Here is a 17,486-nt window from a genome sequence, read left to right as displayed (position 1 = left end):
GTCTGTCTGTCTGGGCTCTTAGAGCTAATGTTTATGTCCTTGGTTCATTCTGCCACTTTTTTTGATGAAATAATCCTGGACAAGTTGCTTAATCCTACTGTGCCCTAGGCTCCACACGTGCCAAATGAAGAAAATAAAAGCATCTAGGGGGACTTGAGAACCAAATGTTAAAGAGTGGACGGGTTTTTCAGAAGCCCTGGTTTAAGTGAAAGCCCCGTTGTTCCTGTGACCATACATGCTGCAGGTAGCTCTCCAACTGTCTCCCTCCCTCCTTCCTCAACTCATGTCACCCACACGGGAGTTTTAAATTTTGATGTGGCTTGAAACCTGTCTCAGGGCTTCTAGTCAACTTGGAACTATTCCCAGGAATAGTGCTCGGTAAACCTCTAGAATAGTTTTTTTATGTGGTTGTTGATGAGTCTCTCCTAACTCCTGTTATGGTGTCTATGTATGTTCATGCTGTGACACTCGATCTTAAGGGGTAAAGTTGGGAGGGTCTGTAGTTTGAGGCCAGTCTTCACTATGTGAGCTCTTTGAAAAAAGAACACCTGCCACATGCTAAGTTCTCACTATGTGCTAATTAGTGTGTGTGTGTGTGTGTTTGTGTGTGTGTGTGTGTGTGTGTGTGTGTGTGTGTGTGTGTGATTTTGTTGCTCTACTGAGTCAACGTATGGTGGAGTGGTTTGAGTGTAAGAAATCCTCCACAGGATCCTCGAACACTTGGTCCCTGACTCCTGCTGTCTGGAGGTTATGGAATCAGAAGGTAGAGATTTGCTAGAAGGCATGACTCACTGAAGGCTGGCCTGGAGATTTACTAGCCTGACCTCACTTCCTGCCCGCCATCTGCTTCCTGGTCCTCTAAGATGGGAAGAGTCCCAGTCTTAGCTCCCATGCATGAACTGCATACCCTAAAGCTGCGAGCTACAACAAGTCATTTCTCCCCAAGTTGCTTTTTGAGCTATGGTGACAGTGAACAGGAAAGTAGTTAATACTTGGGCCTTGATCCTACCGGTCATCAGCTTTGATGTTGGGTGGGGCCTGTCTGAGGAAGCCTTTGACACCGAAAAGTAGGCTTGTGTATCTTAACTCTCAACTGCCCTACTCTAAGCCTTGACCCTTCTCCTTTTCCTCCTCTCCCTCCTCCTCCTCCTCCTCCTCCTCCTCCTCCAGTGCTCGCTGCCACATAGACTACCTATTCCTTCCCAAAGCTTGCTAAAAGGGTGTTGTTGCACATCATGGGGTGCACATGATGGTACCTGGTGGTAACTGTTTTAACTGTGTAGTATCTTTTAATGTGCAATAGTGAACAGGGAGTGATGGGATAAACATTTTGAGTTCAGAATAAACATTTATATTTTAATGTTTGTCAAGTCTTTAACCCTGTGTCCTATTCATTCCACATTTTAAAATTAAGATATAAATAGCAAGATGTGGAAGGCCTAAAGCCACACTTACTTATGTGCATTATTTTCACATGTATCATTTTCCCCACGTGTCCTGGCTCTTTTACTTGATGCCCTTTGGCAGGAGGATGCCACCCCAAGCCCCTAGAGGGCCTTCTTTATAGTCAGGAGGTGCAAGATATGTGTGCATTTGCCCTGAAAGACAGCTGATCCATGTGCAAGAGTTCAGGCTTGTGACTGAGTGTTTGAGAGGAGGGGGCCTGCTCTGCTCTAAAGTCACCCCTACAGATTGGGGTGGGAGGTCTACCCAGAACTTTCCAGGCAACATCTCAAATGGGATAAAAGGAAGCAGGCAATGCATGGGAGAACATGAGAGGAAAGGAAATGTTATTGTTGGCACCTAGCCATTGGTTGAAGGAGTTTTGGAGGAGAGCTCCCCAGGGCTTACTTTGAGGACCAGAGCAGAGGCATGTGTCCCTGTGAACAGGCGGCCCTGTAGAAACCATACATACCCCAGGCTTCTGCATGGCTGGATCATTTCAGTAGGAGTTTCTCAAGCCCAGTGGGTGATCAGGTGATTATTTATGCATGGTAGCTCCCTTGGGTGTTGGGGTGCTGCTCAGGCAGAGCCATTGTCTCTGTTCTACTAAGCCCTTGGATCTGATAGGCCTGCAAGCTCCATCACCGTGTTCCCCTTCCCCTACATTGAACACCCACTTTCTGCTGCTTGGCTCCAAGCCCTAGATCCCAGCCTTCATTTCTAACTTTACCAAAAATCATGGAGCCTGGCCCTGACCCACTACTCACTGCGCCACGTCTTCATCCCAAGCCACTCTGCTGAGGTGCTGCCTGGTTCTGTCCATGAGGGAAATGGTACTGACTTCTTTGGCCTGACATCAATAGTATAGCTCCAAGCCACCCTTTGTCTCTTTTGATTCTTCCTAGCTCTGGATCCCCCCTTTTTGGGTATCCTCAGTGTGTACTTGTGGGCTACCTTCCCTTCCCAGCCCCTGTGGGGATCTTGCTCTTTCTCATTTCTGTCTGACATCCTTATGCCGCTGACAGATACTCTGTTAGGAATCGCTCAGAAGTGAGTTGGTGGACACAACAGAGCTGTCTGGCTAGACCTGGGCCAGCTCACCAGGTGGCAGGCTAGCACACAGATATCTGTGTGTGGTACCTCCCTAGCAGGAGTTCACTCACCTGCAAGGTACCATTCTATGGGATGTCTCATCCATACCGTCCAGCCAGTGTCTACAATTCCTAGAAAGAGATGCTAGCAATCACTTTTGCTGTGTCCTTGCATAGCTCCAGGGACTATGGTATGTCTGGGATAGCAAAGAAATGACAGACAGATGGTAACACAGACACAGGCTGGGGTTAGGGGGTTTGGGCTCTCGGATGGAGAAACCTTAGCACCCCAGAAGTTCACCATATTTATTATATATAAGGTTGAAAAGAGGCAAGATTATTGCCAAACAAAGAGCTGGGGTTATTATATACGTCCTGGAATACAGCTAGACCAAGAAGATGCCTTTAGCTTACCACAGTAGGAGCAACCTCAGAAGGGGAACAGTCTTCAGGCTGTAAACATCCAGCAAGGGGAGCTATGACAGACACTTCCTGCACACTTGGTCAACACACTAGTCCCCCCAAGGAAGGCTTGGCCATCCCTCTAGGCCCGAGGCTGTAGGGTCCTTGGCAGGGCTAAGCCTATGTCAACAACACACATTCACTCAGCTTCACGTGGGCTTCCTATACAACCCTACACTCCTTGGCTGTACCTACACTGACAGGCTCTACTGGAATCCACCCAGGGGAGGAGTTGTGCCAACATGCAAAACAAAGGCATGCACTTATGGTGTTTTAAACATATACATACACACATTGCATATAGATAGATAGATAGATAGATAGATAGATAGATAGATAGATAGATAGATAGATAGATAACGTCTTCCCTGAATGGGTATATGCACATACTTATATGAGTATATGTACTTATTCATAATGTATATTTATGTATGTCTTCATATATATTACTTTTTGCTTTTTGAAATTATTTTAGATCCATAGGAAATGTACAGCAGTAGTTCCAAGCGTCCCTGATCACCCAGCTTCCCCTGATACGAACATATCCACAACCATGCTGCAAGGATCACATTGAAGACATTAGCAGGAATCCATGTTCTTCCCAAGTTCTAAGATTCGGATGTATAGTCAATTTGGATGCTACTCTGCTTTCTAATCTTTGGTACTTCCTTGGGTTTTCCTTTTCCTTTACTCTCTTGACACTTCTGGTTACTCCTCTGAGACTTTTGGAGAAAGTCAGTTATCTGGGCTGTCTGGTATTTTTCATGATCACATTAAAACTGGTCACTGAGGGATAAAGATCCCTGGAAAGTGTTATTCCCTGCTCAATCGGGAGCCCATGCTGCTGTGTGTCACTGTGATGTTGATCTGAGGTGGTCAAAGTGGTGGCTGAGGGGCTTCTCTATTTTTAATTAGTCTTTGGGGAAACGTGTACTGAAAGCAATTACCTGAACACAGGGAATATAATCCTGAGAGTTGGTTATCTTTATAAAAGCCCTAAGAGGCTAAATTACTAGAAATTATCAGCTACTTACAGATCCCTCTTAACATGAGGCCTAAGGATAGTCTTGCCAGGGTTGAAGCCATGTGTCCAAGCCTATCTGTTGAAGCTGAAACAGAGAAGAATGCCTACTTGGTGCTAGTTATGGCTTGAGAAGTGGAGAAGGAAGATGTCCTGGCTTCTCCCTTTTTCCTGTCTTGAGGAGCCCAGCCCGAGTCTAGGTCACTCAGGAACCTGAAAGGTGGGCACCTCTGCAGTACAGAGACACCAGGGATACATATGAAGTGGCCCTGGCACCTTCTGTCTCTCCAGAACTGTACTGTCCAATGCAGTGACTGGCCACACAGAATGACACGAGGCATGTGGCTCATCCAATAAGAGGTGTGTACTGAGTGGATTTCAAAACCAAGAATGCTATGCAAAGAATGTTTCTTGGGGTTTCTGTTGCAGTGACAGAACACCTTATTTGGCTTATACTTTCCCATCATGGTTTGTCATCAAAGAAGTCGGGCCAGGAACTCAAGGCAGGAGCCTAGAGTCAGGAGCTGAAGCAGAGGTCCTGGAAGAAGGCTGCTACTGGCTTTCTAGCCATAGCTTTCTCAGCTTCCTTTCTTACAACCCAGACCCACCTGCCTGTGGGTCACACTTGCTCCCAGTGACCTCGGCCTGTCTACATCAATCACTAATCAGAAGAAAATGCCCCCACAGACTTGCATACCAGCCGGTCTAACAGAAGCAAGTCCTCAGTTGAGAGCCCTTCTTCCCAGATGTGTCTAGGTTTGTGTCCGGTTGACACAACCAACCAGCACAAATGTCAAAGAGCTAATTAATGTCTTTTTTGTTTCTCTTACTATAAAGCCCAAACTCAGGATCCTCCTGCCTCAGCCTCCTTCATGATGGGATTATAAGCATGTGTCCAGCCTTATTTTTTATTATCTAAGTAATAATATTTTGGATGTGTATAACATACATTGCATAACTTATTTTTTTTTTAAAAATCTGACTTCTAGGAAGAATCTCTGTGGCATATCTTTGTGCCTTTCGTTTTATTTCCTTGAAGTACACTCAAACTCTGCTAGAGTATCTCAGTGGAGGGCCTTTCCTGCCCTGGGCATACCGTCCTCAGCCAGTGTGCCTGCCCTGGTCTGCAGCCCTCCCACTCAGCTTTCACTTTGCATGCAGCATAGATTGCAGGCTGAGGTCAGTGTGAGGCGTACCTGGGGAAGTTGGCTAATGTCTAACACCATCCCATGGCTGGCTCGCACTCAGCAGAGGGTCTTCCTGCTTTGGTGTGTGTGTGTGTGTGTGTGTGTGTGTGTGTGTGTGTGTGTGTGTGTGTGTGGTGACAACAGTCCTGGACAGCTTCACAGAGTTGCCCAGCATTGCTGACCATTAAATAGATTCAGGAATGGGAGAGAACACATGCATTTAGTGGTTTCCAGTGCAGCTCGTGGGCAGGGTGTGTCAAAACTGCTGATCCGTGGCCCTAGCCCCTGCAGACTCTAGGTCACCAATGGGGAATGAGCCCCAGAGTCCTCCATATCACAGACTTTGGGGACTCTTGTGTAGAAGGTAGTCGTCCACATGTTGAGACATTCCTTAGCTTGCACTGGTCTTCTGCGAGCTGTGTGCAGTTTCTCCATGATGCCAAATCTATAGTCTTCCCAAGCTGGGTCTTTAAGGGCTACATACACTTGCTGCTCTAGCTGTGTTCCTTCACATGATGGATAGCCAGCATGGCTGGATCCTGGCCTGATGGTCAGAGGTGATACTGATTGTCCAGAAATAACTCGGTGCCATGTTTGGCTGACTTTAGGATGTGGTTGGAACATCATCGTTTAGTGAACTTGGCTTCCCCAGGCACATACCCAGGGACCACCTAGGGCCTTTGGGTCACAGCGGTGGGTTTGCCATGGAAATGCCAAGCTGGATTTCCTAATGAGTCTGCTGGGAGGCAGGCTGAGAGAGGGTGAGCCTGTGTCTGCTGGTACTAACCCCTCCTTTCTGCCTGCAGTGGACCGCTGACTGCAGAGGGCAGCTGGACGGTGGCTGTTCCTTCTCCAGAGGGCGAGCCCCGCCACAGCAGGTAGGGAACCAGCTCTGTGCCCCATCTGCAAGCTGCCACATGTCTTGCTTTTCTGGGACCGTGGGCTGACCCTTGGGTGACTTCTAAATGATGGGAATTAGGTGCAAGCAGAAAAATGAATGCAGGGAAGCCTCCCTTATGTCCTTTGCCCCTTTGGAGTCCCCCACCCCCCCGCCACCGCAACATAGGGGCTCTGAAGACTGATTGGCAGTGGCCTTTTATGTAATGAGACACATTTGGCAGAACTCGGATGTCCTCTGAGACGAGGGTGGTGGGATCGCCTTGTGTGGCGACTTTTCCTTTTGGAATATTGTGTGGCATCAGTTGAGCAAACTGGAGTCAGGGTGCCGACATTGGTGGGCCACAAGCACTGGGTTTCTTGAGATTTTGAACCTCATGGTGTACTTTGAGATCCTTTTACTGGGTCTGGGAAAGGACTGGGCCAGTAGGGAATATGGAGGACCTTAGAGGTCTCCCTCGTCCACAGCTGTCCTGGGATGTGAGTCTTTCTCCTGCCCCAGGCATACTGACTCTGTAAGCATTTGTTGCCCAGAGGTCCTTCGGGGCTGTTTGGCCTGAAGAGAGCAGAGTAAGTTGCTCCTGGAGAGCTATTCCGACCACCAGGGTGTTCTACCTCCCTAGCTGGTCTCGATGATACCTTGTCCCTGCCTGTGAAAAACCATGAGGTTAGGAGCTGAAGGAACCACTTGCCCCAACCAAGCCCCACCTCAGACTCCACAGCTCCTGATCCTGTTGTTTCAGGGACACGTTGCCTTGGGTCCCACCTCAGTTCCTTGTGCTAGCTAGAAGTAACCTGTTACTGCGGATGCAGCTCAGTGGTCGAGCATCTGCTTCGCATGGGCAGGTCTCTAGCTTACATCCCAGCACTGTGGGGATAAATAAACAAAACAACGCATCCCATCTCTATTCTGTTCCAGAGGAAGATGTGTAGTGCCCTCCTTGGTCCTGGATCACTCCTGGGGTGCGTGGCTTGGCTGCACCTTGTCTCTCCCAAGCTGTGGGGGAGACAGCTGTCTTCATAGTTAGCTCTCATAATATGTATATAATTTTTTTAATCTCAGTTGAGGTTTCTGTTGCTGTGATAAATACCATGTCTAAAAGCACCTTGGGCAGGAAGGGTTTTATCCATCTTACATGTACAGATTGATGTGTATATAAAAAAGAAAAGATGATGTCCTGGGTTTTGGAACCAATGTTAGTTAAAAGATGAAGGCGTGGGGGGTGTGTGGATATGGCCCATGGAGGTGCGGCGAGGCATGGGTCAGGGGGATGCCTCTGGGGGACCCCATGTTGTGAATCCCTTTCCCCTGAGGGACCAGCCACACGATGGTATAGTACAGAATAGAGTTTATTCAGGGTATAGGGAGGGAAGTTAAGAGGGTAGTAGAGACAGAGAGAAGAGAGAAGAGAAGCAGAGGCTGGCCATGAGCAGGTGGGGAGGGGGAGGAAAAGGAGAGAGGAGGGGCAAGGAGGGGAGAGTAAGAGACTAAGATGCCAAGAGAGCAAGAGAGAGAGGAGGGGGCAAGCAGCACCTTTTATAGTGCCAGGTAACTGGGGCAGAACATACCCGGCTGTTGCCAGGTAACTGTGGGGCGGGGTTTACAGAATCCCAACACAGACCATCACCAAGGGAAGTCTGCACAGGAGCTCCAACAGGGCAAGAAACTAGAGGCAGGAACTGAAGCAGAAACAGTAGAGGGACACTACTCGTTGACTTGCCCAGCCTTCTTTCTTACACAACTCAGGACTACATGACCAGGATGGGCACCACCCACAGTAGGCTGCCCCACCCCCAGCCAGTCATTAATTAAGAAAATGATCAGCAAACTTGCCTGTAGGCCAATCTTAGGAAGGCATACTCTCAATTAAGAGTCCCTCCTCCCAAATGATTGTAGCTGATATGAAGTTGACCTGAAATTAATTAACAGTTTCTTTTTAAATGTTTATGTTGATTGAACAGAGTATGTGGCTTGATTATGACCTTTCCATACCTGTATATTAAACTGTGGAGACGTAGCTCTGTGGCAGAGGGGACGCAGAAGCCTAGATTCTGTTTCCATACAAACTTAGTGGCCAAATTCTTCCTCCTCCTCCTCAGATGGAAACCAGAGGATCCTGGATGGTCCCTGGGGGTCTTTTTGGCACTTCTGTCCTGTTTGCAGAGGGATAAACTGAACACACGACGGAGGCCTTGTCCGAGCCAGACTGTGCACCTTACACCCATGTCTCTTGTACTTCCAAGGGAATGTCTGCCTGCTAGCTGAGGCATTTACCTTGGCCAAGGTTTTGCAGCTCAGTGGCTCCATCTCCACTTTCTGTTGTCACCCCAGACTCTTCTAGCAGAAGATGTGGCTTAGCTGTGGCTCCAAGCAGGGGTGGGGATGTAGACAGTAAGAACCGCATGCTTCTTGGTCAGTAGGTGTCTACTTCTGGCATTTTCCGGGGTAAGGCCCTGAGGCTCCCCTCTCTGCCTTTGCCCTTGCACCCTGCCACTCTAGAGGCTGAGGATGGCCCTGCATGGGGAGGCAAGAGTGCCTGGCAGTAGCTTGTGCCAGTGCTGGGAGGCATGATGTAGACTTGGGGAAGGGGTGACACAGGGCAGAGACACAGGGTGGAAGTCACTTTCTTCCTTACCCTAGCCCAGGTGAGCTTTTAGAGCAGTCTAGCTGTTGAGCAAGGTCAGACTGGCTCCAGCTTCCCCTCTGCTTGGTCTGGTGTTCTTGGGTGTGGCTTTCTTCTATGACCCATGATATCTCCCATCATCTCCATCCCTCATACCCCAGAAGCAGGTGTGCCACCCTGGGTCTCATCTCTAGAATCTTGTCTGTCCTCATCCTGAGAAGACTGTGGAACAACCGGTTTAAACTTATCCCCGACTAGCTTACAAATAAATGAGACTCAGACTATGGGTATTTTATTTGGCCTTGACAATTACTGGGGGTAACCTCTAAGTTACTTTTTTAACTCTTGACCTTACAGACTTTAGCATTATAATACATAGCAACAGATCAAACCAGAACAGAAGACCTCTAGGGAGGGTTAGAGCCCATCACAAGAAAGTCCCAGGTAGCAGGCCTATGCTACCCTGCCTGGTGGAGAGGGGTGTGTCAGCTAGGCATGGGTATCCCTCCTTCATTAGCACACCCAAATTCTTCCTTACTGTACTCTGCTATGTAGGCAAACACCCTAATTCATGCCACAGTCAAGCTGTTCCTTGTACCCACCTGCCCCAGGTAGCCAAGCAACCCTAAGAAAAGGTGTGCTACTAGATCCCATGTCCCAAACCCCTGAGAAGGAACCTTGTATCCACTGCTGTCAGCAACAGCGCTGACCCTGCCTGGAACTGGCCAAGGCTCAGCTAGGAACGCATTCCCAGAGACCCCTTTCCTTAGAACCCAGAGTCTGAGCTTTCTGCAGTCAGGGTAACAGAGTTCCTCTAAACACCCAGCTTACAGTTACTGCTAAGAGCAAGCTGCTTCTCTGACTGCCACACCTGGGCCACTGGTACCAAGGATGCAGAGGTCATCAGGAGCAGGTGAGGATGAGGCAGGTAGAGTGCTTGCCAGAAGGCCTGATCCTGAACCAGAAGCCTAGGGGTGGGTGGCACCATGGGGATCAGCCATATAGTGAGAGCAATGCTCTCGTTCTTTTGTCATTTCAGCTAATTCCAAACAATACCTTGCCCTCTGTAGATGTTTTCAGCCAAGTCAGGGCAGCCTGCATCCCATCAAGTGGGAGGAAGGGAGTCCAGGTAAGAGAAAAAATTAAGCGAGCTAACCAGCTGCCAGAAAACCTGGATTCAACTGTATCTTGCAGGTTGTTGCCCTGCCTCCTCTTTTCAAGAGGCCACACCCACTAGTCCTTTGGTTTCCTGCCTGTCACTGCAGTGGGGAAACGCATGGTGACAGCTGAGAGACCAGCGGCAGTGCACTCAGAGATCCTGTCCACGTGCAGCCTGGCGGGGTCTGCTCCATCTGCTCTCACGTGCCAAGGGAAGGGAACAGAGTATAAAAAGCAGCAGAGCTTCTATTTAGACCTTGAGAAAGACTTCCTGAGGATTTGGTGGCCCCTGACAGTTGGCTCTTAGGACAATGGAGTCATTGCTGGGAACCTGATCGGCACACCTTCTTATCAGATAGTTGTCAGCTCCTAGAGCCCTGGGAAATCTGGGGGAGTGTGAGAAATGATGTCGGGCTATGGCTGACGACCCATAATTCCACCTTCTCTGGAATGGTGGGTGTGGTGTAGGACACCCCAATATGAGAGGCCAAGAGCCTTGCCCTGAAGTGACCCTGGAGTAACACTATTCTGTTTCCCTCTTCTACCAATAAGACATTGGCATAGGTCTGGGTTTCTGTGCCAACCTGCAAGCTGGTGCAACCCTGGAAGACTCAAAGGATGGCAGATGGCAGCTAGGAGGACATCAAACACTCCAGTCCCCCTGGCCCTGACAGAGGGCAGACACAACCCTCTCATCTGGCTGGTACCCAGCAATGGCAGAATGGGGTTTGTTGACGGAGTTGTTAGTACGCTCGATACCTTAGTGAAAGCACCTGGTGCTGAAAGGTGTCTGTATTAGGGAGAAAAGCCTCTCCTGCATCTTGCTCTCTGTGGAGTTGGTATTTACTGAGCAACATCGTGTGCTTGGCCAGCGTATAGCTACCGGAGCCTTCTGTGTCACTGCCTGCTTGTAGAGACTCATTAATTCAAAGTGGATTCAAGATGTGTACCTGAAGTACCCCCAACAGATGTGACCCAAGAACTGTAGTCATTCTAAAGAATGGCCCTGCCCGTCTCTGGGAAGGACATAAAGACTGATCCCTTCCTTTTTTTTTTTTTTTTTTTTTTAAAGAGGTATTTATTTTATGTATATGAGTACACTGTAGCTGTCATCAGACACACCAGAAGGGGGCATCAGATCCCATTACAGATGGTTGCGAGCCACCATGTGGTTGCTGGGAACTGAACTCAGGACCTCTGGAAGAGCAATCAGTGCTCTTAACCACTGAGCCATCTCTCCAGCTGCCCCCGCACCCTTGCCTTCCTTTGAGGACAAGGAGAGCTCTCCAGTAGATGGAAAGGAGAAAAGGTAATGGGAAGATTAGCAAAAACGAAGTTGAACATTGCATTGGAGTACTGGGGTGCTGGGAGCAAGAACCGCTAACGATGATGGCTGGTGCTGGGTCGTACTAGCTAGAGAGGCTGAACATGATGAAGCAGAGGTGTCTGCTACACTGAGATGTTGGAACTGTTGTCCAATCTCGTCCGTGTGCATGTACTTGTGTATCTTATGTTTTTCTGTTGTTCTGTATGGGTGAAGTCAGTCAGTACAGCCAAGATGATGTTATGTCGCGAGCAAGCCCAAATCTTAGTAACTTCACACAGCCCACTGGAACCCAGCTGGATGGCACAGTTGCCTTTTTCTGACTTAGGATGTCACTATATAACCAGGCTGGTCCAAAACTCATGGTCTTCCTGCCCCAGTCTTCTGAGTACCAGGATTATAGGCATATGCCTCTAGGCCTAGCTTCATAGTGACCATTTTTACCCATCAGCACATGGAGAAAAGAGCTCAGAGGATCTTGCTTTAGTGGCTCCTGCTGCAGGCCAAGTGCACCATCCATTTGGCTATGAGCTGTACGTAGCCCACCCTTTGAACTCGAAGCTCTCATTCCTGATGACTCCCCTTTGCCATTCCTTTGCTTAAATGCTTGGTTTCCTACCCATTGACTCCTCTCCCTGGTAGATATGGTGTCTCAGCAAGCTAGCCGACGCAACGTTTTGAAGTAGAATTCGGTCTCATAACACGAAAGAATCCTCGATCTCATCAGAAGCCGTTTGTCATAGCAAGAACCGGGAGATTCTGAACAGTGACAAAGATCGGTGATTAATGCCAACCCTGAGATGTTAAGTCAGCCTTCATCAAAATTAAACCTGTGCCCTGGAAAAGACCACACAAGGAGGATGAAGGTGTGAGCCGTAGGCAGAGTGTGCACAGCCCACATCTGACTTGTAGGGTGTAGAAGGAACTCTCAGAACTCATTAGCTATCCCATGAGAAAGGCTTGACATATCCGAGGAGACATTTGCACTGAGGAACTGTAGGCAGGAACTGAGCACACAGAAGATCCTTCCCTTCCAGCCCCCAGAGAAAAGCAAACCAACCCGTAAGACAGCACTGTGCTCAAACAGCTGGTGAGAAGGCACAGGTGGGGGGCGGATCTAAAACACAGCCATTGCACACGTTTGTCGGTTTCATTAAAAGGAAGAAATGAAACCTTCGAGAACCGTATGATCCAGCACACGGGTGTACTCCTGGGTGTTTGTCCCAGAAAAATGAAACCCCTGCCCTCAAGTTTGTAGCAGCTTTATCTGAGAGCACCCTGTGCTGGCTAGTCTTACGTCAGTTTGACACAAGCCAGAGTCATCTGAAAGGAGGGATCCTCAATATGAGAAAATAACTCCATAAGATCTGGCTGTAAATTAATTAGTGATCGATGGGCATCACAACCCCATCGTGATGGTTCCGTCCCTGGGCTGTTGGTCCTGGGTTCTATAAGAAAACAGGCTGATCAAGCCAGTCAACAGTGTTCTTCCATGACCTCCGCTTCAGTTACTGCCTCCAGGCTCCTGCCCAGCTTGAGTCCTGTCCTGACTTCTTTTGATGGTGAATTGTTGTGGTTGTGTAAGCTGAATAAACCCCTTCCTCTCCCAACTTGCTTTCGGTCATGATGTTTTACCACAGTGAAAGTAACCCTAACTAAGACACAGCCCAACTGCTCTTCAGTGGTTGAGTAATCAGTGCTCTGGTGCTCACCAGAGGGAAGTGGCCTGTGGCTACCACAACGCCCTGGGTGAATCTCCAGATCATGCTGTGTGGGAGAAACCTAGTACCCTACAGTGGCACACTCCACAATTCCATTTTTGTAATGTTATGGACATGAGGAACAGGTACTTGTTGCTTGGTGTTAGAGAGGCAGGGGAGAAACTGGTCAGAAAAGGGGCCACAGAGGGATCCCTGACGTGATGGAAACACCATGTTTCCTGTATCTGTGTCAGTATCTCGAAGGTGATACCGAGTTATATCATTTTATGCATTTTATATCGTTTATGCATTTTCTCCACGGAGGGGAGATGGAATCTGTATTATTTCTTACAAGGCCATGCCAGTATATATTTCTGACAAGTTCAAACAGATGTTTAAACACGGCTTAGCTGTTTAAAGTATAAAGAGCTCTGTTCTCTTCAGAATCTTCTGTGGCCTGTCAACATCGCTAGCCATTAGGAAAGTGGAAGCTAAACCCACACTGAGATATTATGCTCTTCTCAGAATGGCCAAGGCGAGTGGAAATTCTCAAAGTCGGGAAGAAGAGGTTTGGCACCCTCTCCCTCCCTGCCTGTCCTCTGCCCACCTGCTTTAAGTAGACTCAGGCTGTATGATCTCCGTTTCCTGCTCAGCCCTCCATGGTTTGAGTCTGGTGCCAGTAGGAGAGATTCGGTCCAGAGTGGAGTTAAGGAAGGCTTCCTAATTCAAGGAGGCATACTGGAGGGTGAATGGTGTTGGGGAAGTATTGCTTTCCCCCAACCCCAAGTCCCCCAAGTCTACCCAGGACCTAAATCTCTGTGCAATTGTGTGGCAGTAAAGGAGGCAGAGGATGGGGCTCTCAAGTCAATTCCAGAGAACTGGGCCTGAGAAGTGAGTGACTCCAGTGTGGTGACATTCTGCAACAAAAGCAGAACGGGCTGAGGCAGAAAGCCTGGGAGCTTCGGAGCCACCGGACTGACCACACCACGTTTCTCTGTAGTGCCTGGAACCAGGGTCTGCTCAGAGAAGCTTCTTGCTATCTGATGGCCTAACACTCATGTGCCTCCAGGGCCAGGGCTGTGTCCGAGGGCTTCTCCCATTCTGCATGCAACAGATATGCTGGGCGACTCCAACAGGCACACCCCAGTTCTCTAGTTAGAGCATTACCCTCAACGTTCCTGATCATAGGAGAGTCCTCCTGATATCCTGTGCTGTTCAGCCAGGTTCTGCCCAGTCTCCAAATGCACAGCCTGGAATTCTCATCACTTCCCATCCCCCGATATACATAAACACAACTTGCTACATGCTGGGTATTCATAGAAAGCTGGACTTGTGGCCATCCACTGCTCACGGTCCTCATGCCTGTGTTCTGCACGCACCCCTCCATGCCCTGACTCCTAATAAGCTGCGACGTGTTCACATTTTCATAACTTGCTAATTCAACATGCCCCAGACATTTGATAAGGAGCCTTTTTGACTACCCTACCCCTACAGTTCCTTCAGACCCCAAAGGAATAAGGATGTGCTTCTAAAGGTGTGTTCTGGGCCACTCCAGATGGGTTACATTTGAACTACCAACACTACCCTTTGGAGGCTATTCTGATGAACGCGAGCATCTGAGCCTGGGGTCTTTCTGGAGCGTCCCAGGGAGCTGTGCTGGGGAGCGTTTAGGAAGGGATCGGCTCCCACTCTGAGGCATACACTGCAGTTCTGTGCGCGGTGTCTAAAGGTCTGGAGCCACAGCTACTTGGGGAGCTGCAGAGCCACAGAAAATGTTGAGCTGGACTCACCAGTGGGGAAACGCTTACTTGTGCTAGAAGGGTTGTGTGGAGGAAGTGCTCCCCTGTGTTTCTGAGTCCGGGAAGGGTACTCTGTGGCAGAGAGGAAGCCAGTCCCATGCATTCTTCAGCCCAGAGTGACCTCTGAGCTGCCACAAACAGAATGAAGTTCAAGCCACACAACGTCCCTTCCTGTTACCCATGTGATAATGGGGAAACTGAGACTCCCAAAACAGAAGCCTAGAGGATTGTGGGTGCTGGGATGAGCTCCCTGGGCTCCTTCCTCTCTGTCCCCAGTGTGACAGTCCCTTCTCTGTGCACATCATGGGGTCACATGGGGAGGGCAGCTGGCTCCTGGTTTGATGTTCCAGAAGACAGGTAGCTGGCGGAGTCCGTCTGTGGTCCCACCACTTTGCACTTCCTTGATGTCTGTGAGCAGTAAGAGGACTGAACAGATGTGTATGTGTATCTATGTATGGTTTGTAGTGTGTATGTGTGGTGTGTACATGTATGACATGTGTTATGCATATGTATGTTGTGTGTGGTATGTATATGTATGGTATGTGGTGCAATATGTATGGTCTACAGTATGCATATATGGTATTTGTAGTGTATATATTATGGTATGTGTATATGTGTAGTGTGTATATACATAGTATGAATTGTGCATGATAAATACATGTACGGTTGTGGCATGTGCATTGTGTGTGGTGTGTATATACATGGTGTGTTATGTATGTATATATGTGGTATCTATATTATGGTATGTGGGGTATATATGTATGGTATATATGACATGTGTATTTATAGTATGTGGTATGTATATGTATGTGTATATGGTATATACATGTATGTTATGTATGCATATATAGTATGTATATATATATATATATATATGTTATGTGTGGTGTGTCTGTATCTATCTATATAGAGAGATAGATCATTGTGTATATATATCTTAGTTAGGGTTACTATGAAATTTTATATCCAAAAGCAACTTGGAGAGGAAAGGGTTTATTTGGCTTACATTTCCACATCACTGTTCATCACTGAAAGAAATCAAGACAGGAATTCAAAGAGGGCAGGAACCTAGAGGCAAAAGCTGATGCAAGGCCATGGAGGAGTGCTGCTTACTTGCTTGCTCCCCAGGGCTTGCTCAGCCTGCTTTCTTATAGAACTCAGGACTACCAACTAGCTCAGGGATGGCCCACCCTCCTCCATCAATCACTAATTAAGAAAAAACCCTACAGGCTTGCCTACAGGGGGATCTTATGGATGTATTCTTTTCAATTGAGGTTCCCTTCTCTCTGATAACTTTTAGCTTGTTGTCAAGTTGACATAAAATTGTCCAGTATACTATATATATAATGTATGTTTGGTATGTGGTTTATATACATATAACCTGTGTGTGTGTGTGTGTGTGTGTGTGTGATGCATATGGTGTGTATATGTGTGTGTGTGTGATGCATGTGGTGTATATATGTATGGTGTATATGATATATGTGTGTTGTGATATGTGTGGTATCTACATGTGCAATGTCTATGGTATGTCTACCTATACAACCATGGGTCACATAGTAAAGTTTCAGTCAGCAGCAGACTACATGTACCACATTGGGCTCATAAGATCGTACTGAAAAAAAAAGCTCTGTTACCTAGCAACATCAGAGCCATTGTTTTGTCTCACTCACTGTGGCAGTGCCTTTACTTTAGTTCTACTGCGGTGCCCAAATCAGAGCCCCGGTCATGCTGGACTCTGTATTACAGCATGGGTTCATGCTGTACCTGAGAATAGGTCACATCACACACCAGCTTTGCAGGCAGGGCTGTGCTCCCTCCTCTATGTTTCATCAGTAGCTGCCCAAATACATATGGAACACACCCCTTTCCACAAAAGTTGGTGGCTCTGAGTAATGGTGGGTCCTGGGATGGACCAATCTTCATAGATAATCAGTAGATTGGGTGCTACGAGAGGACCTGGAACAGCACCAGATATCTAAGCACGGGGTCATGGGACACCTAAGGAAAAGCAAGATGTCCTATTGGTCCCGTTTGCCTGAACCAAATAGAACCTTGGGTCAGTTTCTTTAGTGTCCCCTCCCGTTTGACATCTGTATCCACAGCTTAGTTTTTCTGCCCTGAAGCTATATGTAAATTGCATCTTATACCCAGTACTCCTTTGTATTCTCCACACCGTCTCTGGGGCTGGTCTGTGCAGTTGTGTGCATTGTCTCATTCCTGCTGCTGTGTCATAGTTGACTCTTCTGCGAGGTCAGCTGTTGGCCGGCATGTGGGTGGCTCCCAGCCCAGCACTACTTCGAGGAAGGATGCTGTTGTATCTTGTGTGGTCGCATCTAGGGATGTTTGTGCTCATTTCTGTTGTAAGCATGGGTTTACACCTAGGGATGGCTCCTGTGTCTCCTAATTGCATGATGTTGGACATTAGGCTCGGGGCACTGATGGAGGCTGTGAGAAGGAAGTTGGGGGTTGGAGGGTTTGCTGGGCTGATCAGCACCCAGAGGGCAGTGACCACATTATAGAAACGGTACCAAGTAAAGCTTTTCCTGTGTATGGGGTGAGCTATGTAAGAAGCCTCCAAGGACACAGGGCACAGTGGATGGAAGCAGGAAATGCAGCCTTGGTCTGCGAGGCTTCTCAGGAGGCAAGGCTTAAATAATTTAAAAGTCCACTCCTAAATGGATGCTTCAGCACGCCTGGCTTATTGGAGCCCCTAGCCGGGGAAAAACCGCGGGCACCAGGCAGGCCGTGGTGGCGAATGCTATACAGTCGTGCAGTGTCTG

At 48.2% G+C, this 17,486-nt stretch overlaps 1 protein-coding gene across 5 annotated transcripts in view; it reads left to right on the top strand.

Moving 5' to 3' along the window:
* The window catches only part of CTIF (cap binding complex dependent translation initiation factor), a 258,284-nt gene that overhangs the window by 68,101 nt on the left and 172,697 nt on the right, over positions 1-17,486 (top strand). For 4 of the 5 annotated variants that reach the window (XM_080920216.1, XM_080920213.1, XM_080920214.1 and 1 more), the window contains exon 3: positions 6,011-6,082. The exons of the other annotated variant lie outside the window; for it this stretch is intronic. In XM_080920216.1, coding sequence (XP_080776342.1) covers positions 6,011-6,082 — 72 coding nt within the window. The remainder of the gene's footprint in view (positions 1-6,010; positions 6,083-17,486) is intronic. 5 annotated transcript variants of the gene reach the window in all.

The sequence above is a fragment of the Micromys minutus genome, assembly GCF_963924665.1.
Source record: "Micromys minutus genome assembly, chromosome: 8".
Classification (NCBI taxonomy): domain Eukaryota; kingdom Metazoa; phylum Chordata; class Mammalia; order Rodentia; family Muridae; genus Micromys; species Micromys minutus.
The sequence above is the reverse complement of the archived record's forward strand: the minus strand, read 5'-3'. Positions and strand labels throughout refer to the sequence as shown.